The 20,509-nt window shown below is 41.2% G+C and overlaps 1 protein-coding gene across 8 annotated transcripts in view; it reads right to left on the bottom strand.

Annotated features, from left to right (window-relative positions):
• The window catches only part of SULF1 (sulfatase 1), a 183,113-nt gene that overhangs the window by 39,723 nt on the left and 122,881 nt on the right, over positions 1 to 20,509 (bottom strand). For all 8 annotated transcript variants that reach the window (XM_041412919.1, XM_041412921.1, XM_041412917.1 and 5 more), the window contains 3 exons: positions 16,236 to 16,475; positions 3,771 to 3,922; positions 1,556 to 1,725 (listed from right to left, as the gene is read on the bottom strand). In XM_041412919.1, coding sequence (XP_041268853.1) covers positions 1,556 to 1,725; positions 3,771 to 3,922; positions 16,236 to 16,475 — 562 coding nt within the window. The remainder of the gene's footprint in view (positions 1 to 1,555; positions 1,726 to 3,770; positions 3,923 to 16,235; positions 16,476 to 20,509) is intronic.

Below are 20,509 nucleotides of genomic sequence, written 5' to 3'. Positions count from 1 at the left end.
TGCACAAAGTGACACTGTAGAACTTGTTGCCACAGGATGGTGGGCCTGCCACCAGAGTTTAAAAAGAGATTAAACCAATGCAAAGAGAATGGGGCACACTGATTTGGATGCTTCACCTAAACTTGTGATTTTCAGAAGCTAGAAAAACAGGGTGAAAAATTGATGGTTTTACTTTCCCCCTCTCTCCACCATTGCTCCCTGCTACTTTCTGCTGAAGCACATAATTCAGGACTGAGGACATTCTTCCATACAACCCAATATAACAGGATTCATGTATTCGTGTCTATCTTATCTACCAACTAAAATCTCAACTTCATTAGTTCCCTATATGAGTAGAAGCTACTAAGTAATTACAAAATCTTGCTGACCCTTGCTGACTGGTTTGCATTACTTGCAAAGTCTGGTCTCAGGAATGTGGGATCATGGAGAATATAAGATTATAAAGTCAGGGAAACTGGCATATCTAGAAAGTAGCAGCCAGTAAGAGGATAAAAGATGCAAAACAACAACAATGTAACCATGTGCCATGAGCAGCAAATATTTTTCTGGCCTTAACCAGTGATCAGTTTGGGCATGCAGTAACTACTACTCCTAGAAATTTTGAAGTATTTGATGTAAGTCGAAAAACCATCCGCATATGTGAACTACTGCAGAGTGTCCAAAATACAATTTTTGGACCAAGGAGCTTTCCCACTGTCTAATGAAATTAATTTATCCTCATTTTGAGAGGACAGATAAATGTACAATCCAGCTGAAATATTTTATAAAGATGTTTTTTGTGATTTTCTTTTTGCTGTTGGGTTGTTTTTTAAAGATGTGCAAATACATTGTTTCAGCACAAATGGAAAGACTGGTCTACAAACCCATGGGAGTCACAAGTGCAATGGAAATCTTCCATAGCCTCTCACTATAATGAAAAGAACCTAGAATATTCAAAGTAGGAAGCAGGATGAGGAATTCACAGATGTGGAATCACCACAGATTTTTACCTGAAGTTGCTTTTTCTTCTAGAAACAAAATGAAGAGTTGCAGTTTTTTGTTATAGTTTGATCACCAGAAAAGATTAAGCGTGTTATTTAAAAGTGCAGTCTGATAGGCTATTTTGGGAATCTGCCAGTATCTAGTGTATAAACAAATCTGGTGCACTCTAAAGCTTCAAAAGGGTGTTTTTACTCAATGCATTCAGTTAGTTAGAGCCCAGGAAGCACATATCTTAGAGGGAAACGAAGGAAGTAATATCTTTCCAACAGATCCTGACCTGTGTCTACATATTTTCAGGGTATTGTAAGAGGCTGCCCTTACAAAGCCAAATACTGACCTTTTAATCTCCCACAACTTCCCAGGAGGAAAAGAGTTTCTCTCTGCTTTAATAATGGTCAGAGCTGTCACTCTCCCCCGCAAAAGGAACAAGCACAGCAAAAGAAACAAGCAAACATTCTCTGCTTACATGAGTGTCTTATATTTGAATTGCCTGTTCCTGAGCTGTCTCCATAAACAAATTCCTCGCAGAAGCAGATACAAGGAGCGGGTCTGGCAGTGTGTGAGTTTCACTTACATGTGCTGTGAAGCATTGGGGTAGAGCTCTGAGAACTGCGGTGCAGAATCCTCCGGGCCATGGGGTGCAGCATGGCTGATGACCATCATTATGGGCCTATGGGGATATATCCTCTTAGACATTCTGAAGTAATTAATGCTCTCATTAGTGATTAGGTCTGTGAAGTAGTCCTGGAACATATGATTAACACAAAGCAAAAGTTACAAAGTGCATGATTAATTAGATCACATACTATCATGTTATTATGTTATTTTCCAAGTCCTCATTAAAGCTCAGATCAGGAAGTAAAAGCATACCATCAAAGAGATGTATGATTTGAGGGAGCATAGGGGAGACTGAGCAGTAATTACTTTCTTAAGCAGGCAATGCCACATAAAATGAGACAGTATTTTGCAAATCAGATACAACAGAAAGTATTAAGTAAATTTGATTACCAGATTTGGTAATATAAGCTAAGTAACATTTAAAATGGCAGACTGTACTGACAAAGATATGTTTCTTAAATTTCATTGATAAAACACCTTCACAAGGTAATGGCTCCCAAATAACATTGAATCCTAATCTGGTTTTCTGTTTACATAAACCTTTATTGCACACTCTTTGTTCAGACTATACTTTTGCATATGTACAAAGTGGAAGACAGCTACAACAGGCAACAGATTGCAAAAAATCTTAATCAAAGAAATTGCAAATGAGAATGCAGGGAGCAGTTGAATTCCTGCGGGCTCTGTTCATTTAATTGTGCAACTTTAAGCAGTGCAGCTGCTGAGATTAAGGTTGTGACTCGCTAATAAACTGGCTTAACCCACAGCTAAGGTGGCAAATGGAAGTCTACAAGGAAAAGGGAGGAAATAGAACTAAGAAAAAAAGATGAAAACTTAAATTAAACCACCTGCCACCTTGGAGTATTCACTGTTGGCCTGGAGGTCTAGCTCGAGCTTCATTGAGAAAGTGCTGAGACAATGTTTGTAATTTCAAGCACTTCCAGGCATGACTAATCTTATGTTGTGGATTCGAGGCCCTGAACAGCTGCAAAAGCAGAGCCTGAGGGACAAGGTCTGTGTCGCATGTCAGTGCTAGGACAAGCCAACCAGCTGTGACCTCCTCGCTCACCCGCTCCCTGTCCCCTGCCCCTTCCCCTCTCCTGCAGCACGCCTGGACATGCACAGTAGCCCTGGCTGCTACAAACCTTGCAAGCATATGGATGAGACAGTGAGTGATCCTTTACTTTCCAAAATGGATAATGAGTGTGAGGTACCAGGGCTGTGATAATTTCTGGATTTGTGGCCTGAGTGAAATGCCTGTATGACTGCTCTTCCAAAGCATCTACTCCCCTCCTGTTTCCCTGTTTATTCTAGCTACATACACAGGGTGTGTAAGGAATGTATAACTAACCAGTATTATACATTTCCTTTTTTTTTTTTTTTACTCTGTATAAATATATAATCAGTATAATGTAATTTCTATGGATGGGAAAATCAGAAACAGGCGTCACTAGCTTCCAATAAAAACTCATTACATGGGTCAGAAACCACAGCTGCAACATCTGTATCATCTTCCTGGAGCTGCAATTTGAGGAAATTCCAGATTGCTTTCTGCAGGCTGGTCTGTCTGAAATCTGCCCTCCTAAGCCTTTCCAAGAAACTTCATGGCAATGGGCAGGTCCCCTTGGCATACTTTCCACACTTTGTCAGGAGCACAAGCAAGCTCTGAACTTTTCCAAAGGCCGTGTTCTTGCCCTTATCTACCCTCATACTCATATCCGGAGTCTGACACCACAGGCACACAGCCTTTCTTTGGTGTGCACTCTACAATGGAAAACAACATTAACCAAGGCTCTTCTGTGGGTAATAACTGACAACACTCAGCAAACTTTAAAGTTCAGTAGTGCAAGGGACACAATTCTTTTGGGGAAAGGCTTTTATTTACTGTTTGCTTCTGCCAAAACATCACATTCTGTCAGGGAGAGGGAGGGAGGGAAGAAGGGAGGAAGGAGGGAGGCATCACCAGGCTCCACTGAAGAGCCTTAGGAACATTCTTCTGTTGAGTGATTAATATTCTCAGGTGGAAATTGATCTGAAATGCCCTGGAGAGAAAATGACATCTCAATTTCATGGCTGTAGTTGTTTAATTAATTAATTACCTGGTTAATTAATTTTCTGAAAGTTATTTTTATATGGATTAATCATGTGGCATTTATGTGTCTGGAAAATACCTTTGCATAATCAAATCCGTGCTTCTCTTTGTTACCATTGCGAGAAATGGTGTAATTATAGAAGCGAGAGTTCTTCACTAATCCAACCCACTCTCTCCACCCAGGAGGGATGTAGCTGCCATTGTATTCATTGAGGTATTTCCCAAAAAAAGCTGTGAAGTAAAAAAAAAAAAAAAAAAAGAACACACACACACGCATGAGGCTTTGCAATCCAAGTCTTTTAGTCTGAGTCAAAAGAACGTATGAATGAAGAGAAAATGTGTTAGAATGAGTCAGAGTTGCTTTACCAAAAATCTTCCTTTTATAGCTTAGAGGTTTTTGAAATTAAAATAAGTTATTTCCAGACTTTTATGAGAATTGAAAGCTTTCGTGACTCTATGTTTTATTCTTAATCTTTTGGAATCTAGTGTTCATGTGAAATATTTTCAGGGTTTCTTTTAGAAAGAATATGTTCCTCTTGGTTTCCACTTGAATATGAAATAAAAGCTCAGTGCCCAGAGGAAACATCTGAGAAACACCTTGTGGTTTTCAGCAAGTCCTGTGATGTTTCAGAGCTTGGCTTCTGACTTTTTGAAAGTTCAGGCTTGCTATCCTGGCTACATTTGCTGCTTTGATAAAAGGTCTGGGAAGCACAGATCTCTATCCCATTAGGACACATTCGGGTAGAGCAAGAAGGGATCCCCACCCTGCTTTGCTGCCGCATCATCTCTAAGGCAAAACTTACAAAGAGGCGAAGGCTTGGAGGTCAAAATCCTCTACCTGGCCTGCCAAACTCCATGTAAGTTTTCCTATTAGCTTGAGGTTACAAGTCGGAACTCACTCAGACTGAAAATTTCAGCCTTTGCCATAGGTTTATAGGTGCTCCTGCCAATTCATCTGCAAGGAAGTGGGAAGGAAAGCAGTTTCACAATGCAGCGGGCTCCCAGCTATCCAGGAGCTGTGGATTGCCTGTGGCAAAGATACACAGACACCAAAAGCCAGCCAGCTATCCTTGGAAGGGAGCATGCTTAATGCTGGCATGGGACCCTGGCAAATGCAGCCACTTTCCTTCTAGGGAGAGAGGGGTATGGGAGGCCTTTAGCTGCTTGTGTATGATCTGTGACCTGGACACAACAGTCAGCTCAGATGGGTCCATTCTGCTTTTCCACTACATGGGAACTGCCGTGACAAAACACCTGATCAGGTCTGCCATGTGGGGTTTTTGGGATTTATTATCTCCTGCTCAGTCCCAGCAACCTGCTGAGGTGCCTCAGTATCTTCACTGCTCCCTGCTCCCCCTTTTAATTTTCTTGAGGTTTACAAGCCCCTGGAGGGTCACCCATGCCAGCAGTTCTGCTGCCTGTCTGCACACAGGTACTCCTTGTGCTCACAAAGTCAGACACCATGGAGGAGGAGGGAATGACAGAGACCTCTCCCTTTCCAGGGACAGAGTTCTTCACAGCTGTGCCTGCACCCCTCACAGTGTCCAGCCATTTCATTGGTGCCAGCCCCAACTCAGCAGTCAGGCCTGTCTGCAGAGAGCTGCTACCCAGAGATGCTGTCCTTCAGCTGGGAACTGGGACATACCTTGAATCACTATGCTTGTTTCCTACTAGGAAATGAAGTCACATTGGAAAGCCTCACATCCAACCTAGACACATTCAATCTAACCAAAAAAAGCACATTTGTGGAAGGGCTCAAATAATTCAGATCTGATTGATATGGGCATGGTGAACTTCTTGGGAAAACTGGTGGAAAAATCAAAATGTTCATAATTAAGACTTGTCTGAGGCAACATAAATATGATGCAATTCAATCAGACAACTGCCAAATGAAACTGGAGATTACAGTCATATATAATGTTACTTTCCTACACCACGTGGAATGTGACATATAAACAAGTCCTACAGACACTAGACCAGGCTTCCAGCTCTTCTTCCTACAGCCACCAAGAAAGCAATCCAACCTGTCTCCTTTTTTATCCTGAGGCCTACCAGAAATCAAGAACTGTGAGGTGAAGAGAGTGACAGTGGGCAGGGAATACATGCCCAGCACTGTTGTCTCCTGGAATGGAAACCATACCTCTCATCTAAGGCAGCCAAACTGGTTTAAACTATCAGTCAGATATCATGGGAAAGTATATGGATGAAGGTTGAAATTCTGTGAGAAGGGAAGCCAAGGAAAGAGGAAGAGGGGAAGAGAAGTCAGAGAGAAACGACAGTGAAGAAAATATGGGAGAGTGATGTAATTGAGAGAGAGGAATCATCGTTGAGCCGAGCAAAACCAAGGGCAGTCTGTGGTTACAGGGGAAATCTGAGGTCAGCCCTTCCGAGTGCCATCCCAGTTCTACCAGCAGCTGCTGTACAATTCTGGGGAACCTCTGTGTGCTGTGCTCATCAGTAAAGGGCTCTACTGCCAACCTGTCTCTCACAAATATCAGAGGCTTTCAAATTGTGCAATGGAAGCTATGACAATTTATCATATAGGATGGTTTGACTGCCTTGTGTATTATAAGATTGACTCACTTGGAGACCTGGACTCTGCTATTTACAGTCTTGCCAAACTTTAATCATTAGTGGTGATAGTTTCCATGCTATCTGACTCAGGCTGTATTTTGCTCTATGGAACCTTTTAGCCAAACAGTTCAGTAATTTCCAAGAAAAAGACTGGGGAAAAAGAAATGGGTTCACCCATATAAAAATAATTGTCAAACTTTTCTATATTAAGTTCTGATGTGTATAGGTTTTGATGTAGGGCCTTTGTAAATAACAGAGGTGGCTATGAAAATCTGTCTCAAAGTGACCAAGCTCAGAAAAAACTGTAGCACACAGATAATTATTCCACCTTCTCACTTTAGCATCACAATGGAGTGTTCCTTTATGGATTTGAGAATATTCCCAGAATTTAATTTTTGGCATTAAAAAAAGCCATCAGCTTCCCTCACTCCTGACTCTCTTTTTTGGTTTTCATTACCTGAGAAAGCCACCAGCATAAAATGAAAAGATGAAATGACATGGGGCATAAGGACGAGAATAGATAAACTGAATTTGGAAAAGAAAGGATGGCTTGGAGCTGAGGAGGGCCAATTCGTCTTGGAGTTTCCTTGCTTTAGATTACTTAATTTTCTAACTTTAATAATGTTTTGTCGCATACCTTTTGGTCCACTGAACCCCATATTTCAGTTCATGTTATGAGACCTCGGATTGACAGCCTGAACCATTCACCTTTGTGTTGGCAGTGATTTAGTATTTTATCATAAAAATAATCTCAGTGCTGTCAAATTTTAAGCAGCTCCCTGAGTGACAGTTTGCAGAAATAGATGTTTCCCCCTGTTGCTGTGTAAAGCAATTCCCATGTCAAATGTGTAGCAAAGACCTGAATACTAGAAGAAACAGTGGCTGTGACAATGGATCATATTTGCCAAAATGCTTTAACCAAAGATGGTTTATTGGTTATAAACTCAAGAGGATATGAGTAATTAGACAGATGAAGGGAAAAACCAGGCTTTTACTGAAATACAAGCGTTCAGTCCTTGCACCGTGTGCTTTTGAGTACTACTGAGAATAGGACAGGGCGAGTGAGTCAGAATGGGGCCCAGCAGCAGCAGTTAGTGTCTGGTTCTTCAGGCTCTGAATGAAGACAAGTGCCAGAGTAAAAGGAAAGCACAGGAGTGTCCATGGGACCAAATAACAATCAGCAAGTAATCACCATGGGTGTCCTAGTTGTTTTTTGTTTAACTGGAGGATTGTTAAAGAGTAAAGCACTATGGAATATGTCAAAGAACTGATCAGGAACCAACACTGTGATGTGCAGATGTCTTTGCTGGGTCTTCACATGCTTGGCTTGTAGAATCAACACCCATCTTTAACTTAGCTGCGGCCCAACACTTGCTGAATTGCCCAAGTCTGGGAACTAACTGGGAAGCCTCAGCTTCAGAAGCTGTTTGGATTCAGCACTTTGGGTTTAGGAAGCCATTTCTGCTTGTAATTAGTAAAATGGAAATTATGACTCAGTGGGTAAAAGCCTCATTAAAAAGCAGTGCCATTTCAAGGGACATCTTTTCATTATTATGTGTAACGGCCCCCATAGGGATAGCAGCAAAGATAAATGCTTACTTTTGCATTTTAATAAGACAATTTTTATCTGCATTCTGGCAGTTTTGCTAACTGTTCCCAGGACACATTGTTATTTTCTAATCACATGTAGTGTAGCTTTGTATATCAGAATAATTGTATTCTGTATTAGTATGTTCAATTATGTTTATGCAAACAACAACACATGGCATGGTGAACAGTTTTACAGACATCTATGCGTCTCTGGAGGGGCTGCAGAATATACACGTCTGGTACCTGACAGGAACAGATGCCTTAAGACAGGGTTTTGTTTTCCTTTTTACAATTAGCTAATGATTTCTGTACTGGGCTGAGAGATCTAGGGGGTTGCAAAGGGTGCAAGACAAATATAATTTGATCCAGGGGCTCTCTAATACTTACAGCTGAGTGTGATTCAAATTCTCGTAATTCCCAGGACTGCTCTTCCCAGCACATTTTACAAGCAATTATGACTAAGGTTTACAGTATTACACAATAAATTTAGTCCTCTAACTCCTGTCAGCATTAGTGGATTAGTGCACAGGTGAACTGGGCTACATCTACTAGTGAGACATCTCTGCACTTCCATGGATCAAAGGACATATATTATGTTCTACACCCTTGTTATTTGTTGAGGCTTATGGGAATGTTTCTGAGTTAAAACAAACGCAAACCTTTAAAAAGCCACATTGCAGGAAGGTTTAGTCACCGTGACCCAGACAAGAGCTTTAAGTAGACAGCCCGCTTCCTTTAACAAAGTCAGGAAACCATTTACAGGAGTTGCAGAGCACTGTTTATATGACATTTCAGGACGCAAATGCAGTGATTCTATGGTTCTGTGGACAGAACCCAACATAACTTCCGCTTCCAAATCATTCCAGTAAATTCCTCCTTGCTTTCTTCCCATTATGCAAGCCATAGATTCAAACTTGAGAAATTTGATTTTTCCCTTCTGTTAAAAAATTGCAGAAGATTAGTGTATCACGTCACTGGAGCGTAGAAAGCCAGCTCAGTATGCCAGCACCACCTAGGAAATGAAATAAGCATTGTCCCAAAAAATGTGGTGAGGAAACTGGGGCACCAAGAGGTTAACCTTTAGCTAGACCCAAGTCACGCAGGAAGCCTGTGGCATTGCCAAGAATATAATTCAGATTTCACGGTTCCCAGTCTTGTAACTTAAACGCCATAGAAAAACCTCAGGTTTTCTACTTTTTCTCCAGCTTTGTGGGTCTTTCCCAGTTGCTGCCAAGTTTACCATTGCAACCAAAAAAATCATTAAGGATTTTATAACTCCGCAGTTGCAAAAGGCATTAGCCTATAACTTGATATAGCAATTGTTAGCCTGGGTGATGTCTTTAACAAAGCCTGTATTATGGGCCAAGCTGGTAGCACTTTCCAATATTGATGTTGTCTGACACTTCTCATTATAAGACCCTGTTTTCAGTTGCTTATAACTCTCTTATACTTGGACTTAAATTTTCCGCACTGGATGTCTGCCTCAGGCTGAATTTTTTGAAACTTTTTAGCCCAAACAGTAGCCATCTTTGAGAACCACAGTAATGGAAAAGGAATTAGGCTTAACATCTGAAAAAAATTATGAGAGATTTCATTTGATAGCACTTACATGCTCTGCACTGAGAGCAGGAACTCTGTGAAAGGCATGATGGTCTCTCTTGTCAAGGAGGCATCTATTAGAATCCTTTGAATAAAACCCTGCAATTTTCATGTGCTGGAGATCTGGACACCTCAGGATATTTATTCCCTGTCCACCTGTGAGTGGTGTCAGTAGGAGGGAGAAAGTTGATTGGAATGCAGAGGGCAGGAGGTGACCCGATAAGGACAAGCAGTCTGGGGAACGGCAGGAAATCCAGCAAAGGAGCTGGGGGTGGGGGGAAGAAGCAGTGGGGGCTTGGGGCCCCAGGACTGGCAGTGTCAACCAAGAAGTGGGACAATGAGTGCAGAAAGGAGAAAGAAGATGATTGACAAAGCGGGTGGGAGAAGCAGATTTGCTGATCAGGCTGGAAAAGGAGATCGTTAATGGTAAGCAGTGGGAACAGGACATGTCTGTCAAGAACTGACTGGACCTGAGAGAGGAGGGAGGGAGGGAGGGAGGGAGGGAGGGAATGACTTGAGGACAGACAAGCATAGGGATAAGGCTCAGAGGAGAGGCCAAGATGATGTCTTGCAGGGCCAGAAAAATGAGGAGTGGACACTGCACTGCCTAATGGGGTAGGATGGAGGGAGTCAGAAGTGCTTTTGGTCAGAGTCTCCATTCTGTGTAATGTCTGAAAGGACTCCTGAATCTCACTGGTTCCTGCCTTTCATAAGACATCTGGAAACCTGCCTTTCATAAGACATCTGGAAACCTACAGCAGTGTGCCCAGCCCTATGTATGTGATAAAATCCCACTTTGCTTAATTTCTCTGCAAGTGAGCAGTGGAATGGGGCAGATGGGATATGAAACCCCTGGTCCGTGCTGGTGTGGATTCCAGCACGGTGTCCTTTGATAGAACTAGTCTATCTTTTCAAACGGAGGAAATTTCACCCTCCGTAAAGTGGTATGTTGTTATGTAGCCAAGGACTGTAATTTGGTTATGTGAGCAAGAGAAGAAATGGTTGCATAGAAAATGTTCTACCCAGATTTTCCTAAATTAAGCACTTGCATACATAAACTTGTTAAAAGTCTTTTAGTGTATGGTTTTTTGCGTGATATTTAATAGCATAGAATTATGCTTTAAGCATAAGTAGGCAGATATACTGTGGTTTTTGATGAGGTCCTGGACAGATACCAAAAAAGTTTCACTTCACATGATACCATAGAACTAGAAAATCCTGCATGTTATTCTTTTGGCCTTTTCCCTCTTCTACATTTCACTTTCTGTGGATTATGTGCATAAATTCAGCATATTTCTCTTTCACTTATACATTTTTTTATAGACAGAAAGTGCAAATTATTCTGAAAACTGAGACATATTTTTAACTATTTAAAATATTTCCAGATTACGTTTGATGTTTTCCAGAATATTTCATACCAATTAAGAAAGAACCTGAAAACTCAGAGTTCTCTCCCTCCTTATTTTCACTTCAGAAATAATCTGAAAACCAGGATTTATTCTCTGCTCATTCATTCCCACCCCTGTATCATATTGTGCCACCCTCTCTGCTCTAAAAGGGTGCATGAGGCAGGATACAAATTAGGTCACTGAAGTGATGCAGATTAAAAATAGCAAGCGCTGGCAGTGATTTGTACTGCAAGGCTGTGAACAGGAAACACACGGGCTTTGCCTCCAGAGGAAACTTATTGTCTGCTCACACCTTCAGGAGGCATAGCTTTTGCTCTCTTTATGAAAGAGTAACATGTCCCTGTGTGTCAGAAGGGAATGGTGCACAGTTTAAATGCTCTTTAGCTTTCAGTTTCCTGTCATCTCAGTGCTTTATTAGTTCTTTGTTCATTACACTAAGAAATGCACCCATAAGTGACAGATGTCAATGGGCACACTGACATGTGCTGTTGAACACATTAGCCAGTTGTCAACCAAGTGACCATTTCTGTTCATCACTGCACAGAACTCTGTTACTAATGTCAAAACATGCCAGATAGGGGCATCTTGGTGTCACTTCTTGAGTCTGGGATTTTACAAATGAAGCCATTTAGGAATTAACATTTGAGCTGCTTAACTTCGCATGTTACCATTTTTGTCCCACAAGTAACACCAGAACATTCCCATGCATGAATCTTGAATGTTATTCTAATCAGTTGATACATCTGGGCAAGAAATAAAATACTGGGAAATACATCTTCCCAAAGACAATTCCAGAAAATAATTGCCTAATTTGGTGGTCCCTGTTCTTTCAGGTGGGATTCCATGAAGGGAGAGCCTGGGTCTGTGTTTGGCATGATGCTGTGAGATTGTCAGCAGCTGCTGAGCCAAGGCAGAGTCCGGCTCCCTCCTGCACAGTTACACTGGCTGTGCAGGGCTAAGAGGAGAAAGGATTAGAGAGTAGTAACTCTACAAAGTAACATTAAGCAGAGAGGGTTTAGAGTGCGTAGGTGTGTTAAGTCAGAGTAAGAATTTTAAACTTATACTTCTTTTCATGTTTGCAAAGGGATGAAACTTCAGCTGGTAAAAATGTAAAATCCTGCAGTACGCAAAGTATGACCCACTACTTAAAAAGAAAATGTTTATATTATATTGGCTGTTCTCATGTGATGGTTTGTCTTCTAAAATACCAAGATGATGCTTGGCTGCTGCTCAATTATTAAGATGCAGCACAATCCCCGTCTCGTACTAGTGAAGCCAAGGTTGCACTTCTGGGGTTTTCCTTTGTGTTTGTGTAGGTGAATGAGAAAGGGAACCAGCAACAGCAAAGGGCACATCTGAGAGGAAAGACTATGTGCCGTAGGACAGGGACAGAGCAGTAGAAGATAAATTATGAGACTGAAAGTACAGCAAATGACCAGTCAATACTTTGGAAAGCACAAAGCAAAATCTCTAACTCCTACAGTTAATAAATTTATGAATTAAACATCTAAATCTAAATAGCTGAAGGAATATCTACTGACATTAAAAACTATGAGATGAAAGAAAACTTCTCAAGAATTTCTCACAATTTCCAAAAAATTTGAAAGTGAGGGACCCTTTCTTCTCTCTAGTGTGACTGCCTGGATCCTATGTAATTAAAACAAATGTCATCACTGAAACTCTCCAGAGCTGCTTTGTTTTCTCTTTCTGACTCTTTACTGTGTGCCTTCCCTGCTACGTCCTACAAATTCAAATTTAGTATTACCAGTTTTGTGGACAATCAAGAAGCTGTACCATTGGTTCATTGCTGCACTAACATACAGCTTGTGAACAGGACACTGTAAACACTGAAACATCCTTAATAGTTTTGGAAAATTATAATTAGAAGCAAAAGTGTTTTAGGTTTGGCAGTGTTGTTTCTGAATATTGTCCGCCCTGCTACTGCCCAGTATTGTTTCTGAATGCTGCCTGCCTTGCTGGTGTCCAGCACGGTGTCTGCCTATGATTTAGCACTGACATACAATCTTCAAAAAGGGACGTTCCCATGAAATGCAACATTGCCCTTAGGTCACATCAGAGTAGAAGAATAAAATAGAAAAAGGAAAGAAAAAAACATTCTGTCCTTTGCCAGGTTTCCCCAGTGGGCTCTAATTATAACCGCAGTTTATTAGAGCACGTTTCAGACCACACTTTAAAGGGCCTGCTGTGCTTGTGTGGAGTCCTCGTGGCTTCAGCAGAACTCCCCTCATAACAGCCTGCCCACACGTCATCAGTTGCAATAGAGGGGGCTTAGTAAGGGCTGCTGCAGGTTTAGACAATGGATGCTTTATAGATATCAAAAACTGTTTGGAGCAAGCAGAAGTGAGGACATTACAGAAACACTCTCCCACCCCTATATTGCCACTGACATGTATTAATTTGATCCTATGCAAAAAATGCATACATTCTCATTGTTACAGAGTACCAGGTTGGAGGTATTGTACATTGTCTCATCCAGACTGGAGCTCTCTGGTCAGGTGCCTTATCAGGACTGTCACCAAACTGTGACTGGCCTGAGTCATTCACTTCTCTTTGTGTGTCTCAGTTTCCCATTGAGGAGGTTACTGATATACTGTCAAAACACGTAGAAATGCACAGGGTAAGTATCTATAACATCTGCAACCTCTCTCCACAGTTTCCTTATTTTCACTCCCAATTATTCTTGACTCCCAGGTATTTTTGAGTCATTATAATTTTACTAAACTTTCTAGCTGTGAAGTGTAGATTATTACTTGGCTAGCAGACTTTTGGTGACTTTTTAATAAGGCAACACTATCTTTGAGAAATGTATTATAAGATCTGCTGTTAATTAAGCTACTACCTCAAAAAATAATTGTGGTTTCATTAGAAGGTAGGCTCATCTTACAAGGAGTAAAAAGATAAATCTTTGCAGCCATAGTATTGTAGGATTGAACAATGTACCTCCATCAGAATTGGAGATTCATGCAGATGTTTCCATTTGTTTCCCTTTTCTACTCTTTTCTGCTCTTTGTTAAAACTCACCTATCCTGACAGTTTTAGGACTGATGTTCTGTTTGCCTGCCTTTGAAAAAGTACTTTTTTCCTATTCCTCTCCTTTTGACCCCTTTCTTCCTTTCTATGCAATAGGGTCAAGTCTGCATTTAGTAAGCATCTCCACATGTCTTCTTAACACATGGCAGTGCAGAAGATATGCTCAAAGCTGTTTACCCTCAGAGGGGCAGAAAGGGCTAGTGACAGAGATGGCCTGTTTATGTGTGAAGCATTTAGTTGTGCAAAACATAGATGACAAACCAAAAGGATATTGATTTTTTAGGAACAGGTCCCACGTGAAGCAGCCATTCATTAAGCAGAAAGGATTTCTGAGATGTAAGTCGGAGATAAAGCTTATATTTTAGGTCAAATTCAGCACCTTTTCTAACAGTGATGGTCAATTTGCTCTTCCTTCCTTTTCTCCTCCAAAGCCTTGATGCTGACCCCTACCCAGGCTTAGCAGTGCTGTACTCAGATGATAACTTCACTGAGATCAGCTTAATTGAGAGTGAAGTACTATTCAGCTCGTGTGTCAGAGCCAACAGCAAGCCCCAAAAAGTGAAAGATATGTCTGGTTTTGTTTTCAATACAGGAAGAAGAAGTTCTCCAGATCTAGAGATGCAGAGAGACAGAAGAAAAAAGGGTGAACTGTCTGCTTAGTAAAGAAAAGATAGCACAGAGGCAGATAAACTTAAGGCATTGGATGTAGCAGCTTTAAGAGATTCAGGATTAGCAGACAGTATGGAGACATTTGCCAGCTCTATGTTTTGAAAGCAATCCCTTTTTGTGCTTAAGCTGCTGATAGAAACAAGTTTCTTTGCTGCCAGTTACATGGTAAGGAAGGCAGTTGGCAGGAGATCTGTGCCTCCTTGCTCTGTAAAGGGGAGTCTTTGTAGCTGAATGACACTTCTGGACAAATTGCACTCTGATGACCTCGCACAACTCCGTACCTTGAGAAGGGGAAGTCAGGCTGGAGCCTAACGTGTCTACAGATTCAATCTTTGGGGATAGGTGATGCAGAAATGAATTGAGTTTTACATCAAGCTGAAGCACAGACGAGATGAATAAGAAGAGTTCTTTGTAGACAGGAAAGGGATCTCCTGACTACGGAAAACCACCAGGAATTTACAAGAAAATTATCAAATCTTATTGGTGCACAGTAGAACAATCCTTCTTAAAGACATGTTTCTACTCCTTTTCAGAAAATGCAAATGAAATATCACCCCATGGCAAAGTTTAAATTATACCATTCACCTTGTTTTGCTCCCATGACAGTCCCTCCACTCCTGTGAGGTCTTTGGCACCAGTTCCCAGCCTGGCCTGACGTCTTCTTCCATAACTGCTAGCAGCTGTCCACAAGCAGGACATAATACTGACCATAATCACGCCTGGAACTGCCAGTTCAGACCCACAATGCCACTTAAATGCACCTCTTTCACTGTAGGTGTAACTGCCCAACAGCTTATTTCCCACCTGGGACATCCAAATGTGAAAATATGCTGCTTCACTACCAGTGGGTTTCTTTACCTGGCTGTTACTGAAAATGTGACCAGCAGGCAGTACAACCCTCCCTCTCTACAATATTCAACCTCTGCCCTGCACAGCCAGTTTGGGACAACAGTTGCTGCTGTTGTGGTATAACTCCAGTTAGCAACTAAGTACCACTCAGTTGCTCTCCCACCCCCCATCCCCTGCCACAGCGGGATGGGGAGGAGAATAGGAAAGGAGGTAAAATCTGTGGCTTGAGATAAGAACAGTTTACCAACTTAAATAAATGTAATAATAATAATAATAATAATAATAATAATAATAATAATAATAATAATAATGGGAGACAAAAAAAGACAGAGAAATAAACCCCACAAAAAACCTCCCAAACCCCCAAGTAATACACAGTAGAACTGTTCACCACTCATTTACCAAAATCCAACCAGTTTCTAAGCAGCACCCGCTGGCCAGCTTTCCCCCAGTTTGTGTACTGAGCATGATGCCCTATGGTATGGAATTTCCCATTGGCTGGTTTAGATCAGCTGTTCCAGCTGTGTCCCCTTCCAAATTCTTGTTCCCCTCCAGCTTTCTTGCTGTCACGGCGTGAGACATTGAAAAGTTTTGACTTCGTATATGCACTACTTAACAACAACTAAAAACTTTGCTGTGTTATCAAGATTATTCTCAGGCTAAATCCAAAACACTACACTATAGCATCTACTAGGAAGGAAATGAACAGCCAAGAACAGGCAATCATTTCAGGCAGTGACTTAAGAGCAATTGCTGAATATGCCATCTTCACTTTAAAGGAAGAATTTTGCTTTGTCTCTTACCTGTTCTGTAACCAGTGTTGTTGAGGTACACAGCGAAGGTGCGAGGCTCGTGAGTAGCCTGCCATGAGGGAGAAGAGCAGTTTTCGTTGTTGGTGTAAATGTTGTGGTTGTGCACATACTTCCCAGTCAGCATCGAGGAACGAGATGGGCAGCACATGGGGGTAGTTACAAAGGCATTGATGAAAGAGGCCCCTCCATTCTCCATAATCCTCCTGGTTTTATTCATCACTTGCAAGGACCCTGCAATAAGAGGTACTGATCACCACTGTGCTGTAAAAGATAGCTTGAACATATTGGCTGCTATTATGCTGTTAAAAGTAAAGTGTCAGTGATTAGCTTGCTTCTGAACATCAGTGTGCTTCACTCTGCAGCTCTGGTAATTTTAGCAGAAAAGATCACATTTTTACTATACAAACAAAAATACTTTTAAGGATTCCAGAAAGACAGATTTTTTTTTTAATTTTTTTTATTTTTAGACCCCAAAACAAAGTTAAAATATGGACTAATCTAGAAATAGTGTCAAATCTGTATCAAATTTATAGGTGAATAGTTCTCCAAATGCAGCTGTAGAAAAGCAGTATGCTACACAGACTGAATTATTACTCAATATGCCAGTAAAATACGTAAAATACTGAGACTACCAATGAAAATGTTAATATTCTTTCCATTTCATCAGATGACAGACGAAAGAGAAATAGAGATAGGAAGGGAGTAAAGGAGGGAGGGAGTAAGAGACAGAGGAAGGAAGGAGAGAATTCAGTAGCAATTTTTCTAAAGGAAAGTTTCTGTGGACACAAGATCAGCATGTCTGGTTCTGATACTAAAGAACTGTGCTCAAAATAATGTATCATGTAAAATTGTATGCAAAAATGCAGCATCTTTCTCAAGAAATTGCACTGATCCTGTTTAAAGAACAAAGATTTTTTGCATCCTTCAAAGCATCTTCATGAACTGCAGGGTGAGAGAGGCAGAGCTTGCAGGTTTCTGACAGCAGAAAGGCTGAGCAGCGCAGGACAGAGTCTGTCAGTATTTGCTGACAGCTGTCAAAGTTTGTACTTTATGTTATCCAACAGAGCAGAGATTGAAGGGTGGGGGTGAACTGTGGATATGTCAGTATGTGCCTAGGAAACAATTTTGTGAATTGCAGTACTTGCACAATGCTGTTGGTAAAAAAAGGTTTCTGGAATTTTACTTTCTTTTATTTTCTTTGGTTTTTTGCACAGTTGACTGTCCTTTACATTTAAATCTATTAATTCCTCTGATACTACAGGAATTTTTCTGGATTGTTATGTTTACGTTGCTTGAAAATCAAATTAAAAAAAGTTCCAAAGCAATTGCAAACCTGCCTGCAAAACCATAAAACTCCCAAGAAGACTCAACTTTGGATGTTAGCAGTAAAATCCTAAAAGTTATCTTCTAGTTAGTGCTCTTTTTTGGTTTTAGGCTAATGAGTCAGTGCTGAATATGAAGACTTTTGTGTAAAAAAAATTGTTTAAAAAAGGGAAGAGGCAGTAGGGTCTTCAGCATTTCATTTAAAATGCCAGGGTCTCTGTCCTTAAGGATACATTTAATACTGTGTAGGAAAGTCACCATCACTTTGGACTCTTTGTCTTTCATAGCCCTTATTTTCTAAATGCAGAATATCCACATTTGTGCTTTTCTGAACCCCGTGTGCTTAGGGATATAGAAGAGTAACTGAGAGGTCCCTGAACACAAAAGGTCTCCATTTACATGAGTAGGAGCATTTCACTGAATCGTTAAGTAAAAGACAAATGAGAGATCATCCTTATTCTACATGCTTTTATCTTGGACCTCAGGCTGACTTTTTAGTTTTTGTTTTGTTTTGTTCTGTTCTGTTTTGTTTTCACCAGAGCTCTTCCATTTTGAAAAATCACAGTTTTTTTTCCTGAGATCTCAGCTGTAAAGTGCTTCGAGGTGCCCGGATAGAAAGAGGCTATTCAGGTACCCTAATGCACAGTAACTGCAGCAGAGCTGAACTGCACTTTCCTGCCTCCATGTATTATAAATGAGTAGCTGTTAGAGTGCTTCCTCATTCCTCCAGCTGGTCAGCCCTCTGCTCTTGCAAACCTGCTGTTTATGACTAAGTTTTCCCTCCAGGTATGCACTTACTGACACTGATAATAGATTAAGCCCCTCTGGAAATTCTGGAACAGGCACTTCAAAGCAGGTGAGACTTCCTCATTTGGAAAACAAAACACAAGCAGGAGACAAAACTTGCTGATATAAGTTAAAATCCTTTGCTGTCTGTGGCTCTCCTCACAGCTTGTGTTCTTTACCATCTGGCCCACAGTCTTCAGGGCACAACTACTCAGGTGCTGTCTGTCAGCAGGACACTCGTGCTCTACATGGCCGGCTGGGGAGCACCTGAGGGCAACCAGATAGCTGGGAATGGCCACTTTGGACACAGAAGTTAGTCAGTTTTGTCAGACAAGAAGTTCAGTGTCACTTCTCAGTCTATTCTCATACCTCAAGAAATATGTTTGGCAACCAAGGTATCAAGTCTTTAAAGTTGCTACGGATTTTCATCACGGGTGGGCATCTCTACAAAGGGACATTTAGGAGCCATCCTGTCTTTATAGGGGTTCTGTGCAAGGCCCCAGGAAGGTAATGGACTTTTTCAGATCTCAGCACATACCCCCATTTTTTCAGCTTATGTCTTTTAGTGCTCTAGTTCTAGGGAAGATGGAAATCACACCAGGCAAATTATGCCTGATGTGATGTATTTAGATGATGCTGTGATCTCTTTACCCAGTGCTCTGTTCAGTAGCTGATTTATACAGATTTCACTGGGTGGTGCATTAGGCTGTAAAAATGGGTCAAAAACACTGAAACTACCAACATACTCATTAGTTTTTACACCTATCTGACATTATGCAAGATATTTTTTACAGTGAGGACTACAAGAGTGATTGGGGTGTCATATTTCGAGGTACTCATGTGTGCAAATAATAGAGAAATAGGAGGACAGGGGAAGAGACCAAAAAGCAAGCAAAATGCTGGACTGAAGAGGATATGGGGCTGACCCCAGTGGGAGCTGGGGCTACTGCCCTGAAGAGCCACAGCATGCTGTTTGCAGGAGGGAAGAAGCTCTGGGTTCTGGGAGCTTTGCCTTGAGCAAGATGCCTCTTCATTGGGCAGTGAGTGTGAGCCCTCTACCCTCATGATCTTGGTAGGGTAAAGACAGTGCACAGTGGCACAATTTAAGAAGTAAAATACCTTTTGAGCCCAAGTATTTGCTGAGTTCCTTCAAGAGCTGTGGGCCAGGCTGCTTCACACAGCTTAAGCTGCAATCCACCAGCTGATCTAGAATATCTTTCCTCCTTGCATAGATAGGAAGTGGCTGGAATTGTGGGGCAATTTGTTGGTTTTATCTAATCAAGTGGATGAGACAGCATCTCTGCTGAATATTTTTGCACTCAAAATGCAAAACTCAGGGGGATGGTGCAGATCAATAGGAAGATGTACATACCCCTATGGCTTGAGCACTAACTGAATGCAAATTCCCTGCCTCTTGCAAATTTTACTTCAGATGACTGCTCTATATATCTGTTGCACTTGTCAGATGAATATTTTTGTTCAATGACTATACAAGCTCTGGAGACAAATCGTTTCTTATTGAAGTCTATAATGCACCTTATATGCTTTTATGTTAAAGCATTCCTTTAGAATAGCTTTTAGAAATGTTCGTGCTAGGAATACAATAGCAAATAATCCATATTCAGTGACTTTCAGTCTTGTGATTTTTGGATACCAATGCCTAAGTTTTATTCTGTTTGTGGCAGAAAGTGCTACTTCCCACTGACCTTTGAGAAATTTAAGACTTTTCTCAGGAATCAATGAAGAGCAAGAGGAAAATTCACACATGGAAAACAGTTTGGCTTTATTTTTCAAATAAGCAGAATGATTTATTAGCACAAGTGCGAATAATGCAGTACAGTAAATCTTGGGGCTGAATGCTGTTTCCTGTGAAATGATCTATGAAAAGGGGAAACCTGTGTGTTCATTCAAGGCAGTGGGAATGCACACACACCCAGGCTATTGCTCAGCTGCCTGCTAATAGGAGCCAGAGTGCCCTGTGAACATTCAGAGCAGCTTTCAAAGAGAAGAGCTCTGCAGTATGAACAAAGTGACTTGCCACATCCTTCCTCCTTTTTCACCACTCGCAAACCTTCTCGCAAGACTGAGGACAGCAAGTTGGTGACGCTGTGTTCAGAGATGTGTGTCTGCTGACCTACCTATCTTCCCCAGTGCCC

This window comes from Onychostruthus taczanowskii, unplaced genomic scaffold, assembly GCF_017590055.1.
Source record: "Onychostruthus taczanowskii isolate IOZ18803 unplaced genomic scaffold, ASM1759005v1 scaffold4, whole genome shotgun sequence".
NCBI lineage: Eukaryota > Metazoa > Chordata > Aves > Passeriformes > Passeridae > Onychostruthus > Onychostruthus taczanowskii.
The sequence above is the reverse complement of the archived record's forward strand: the minus strand, read 5'-3'. Positions and strand labels throughout refer to the sequence as shown.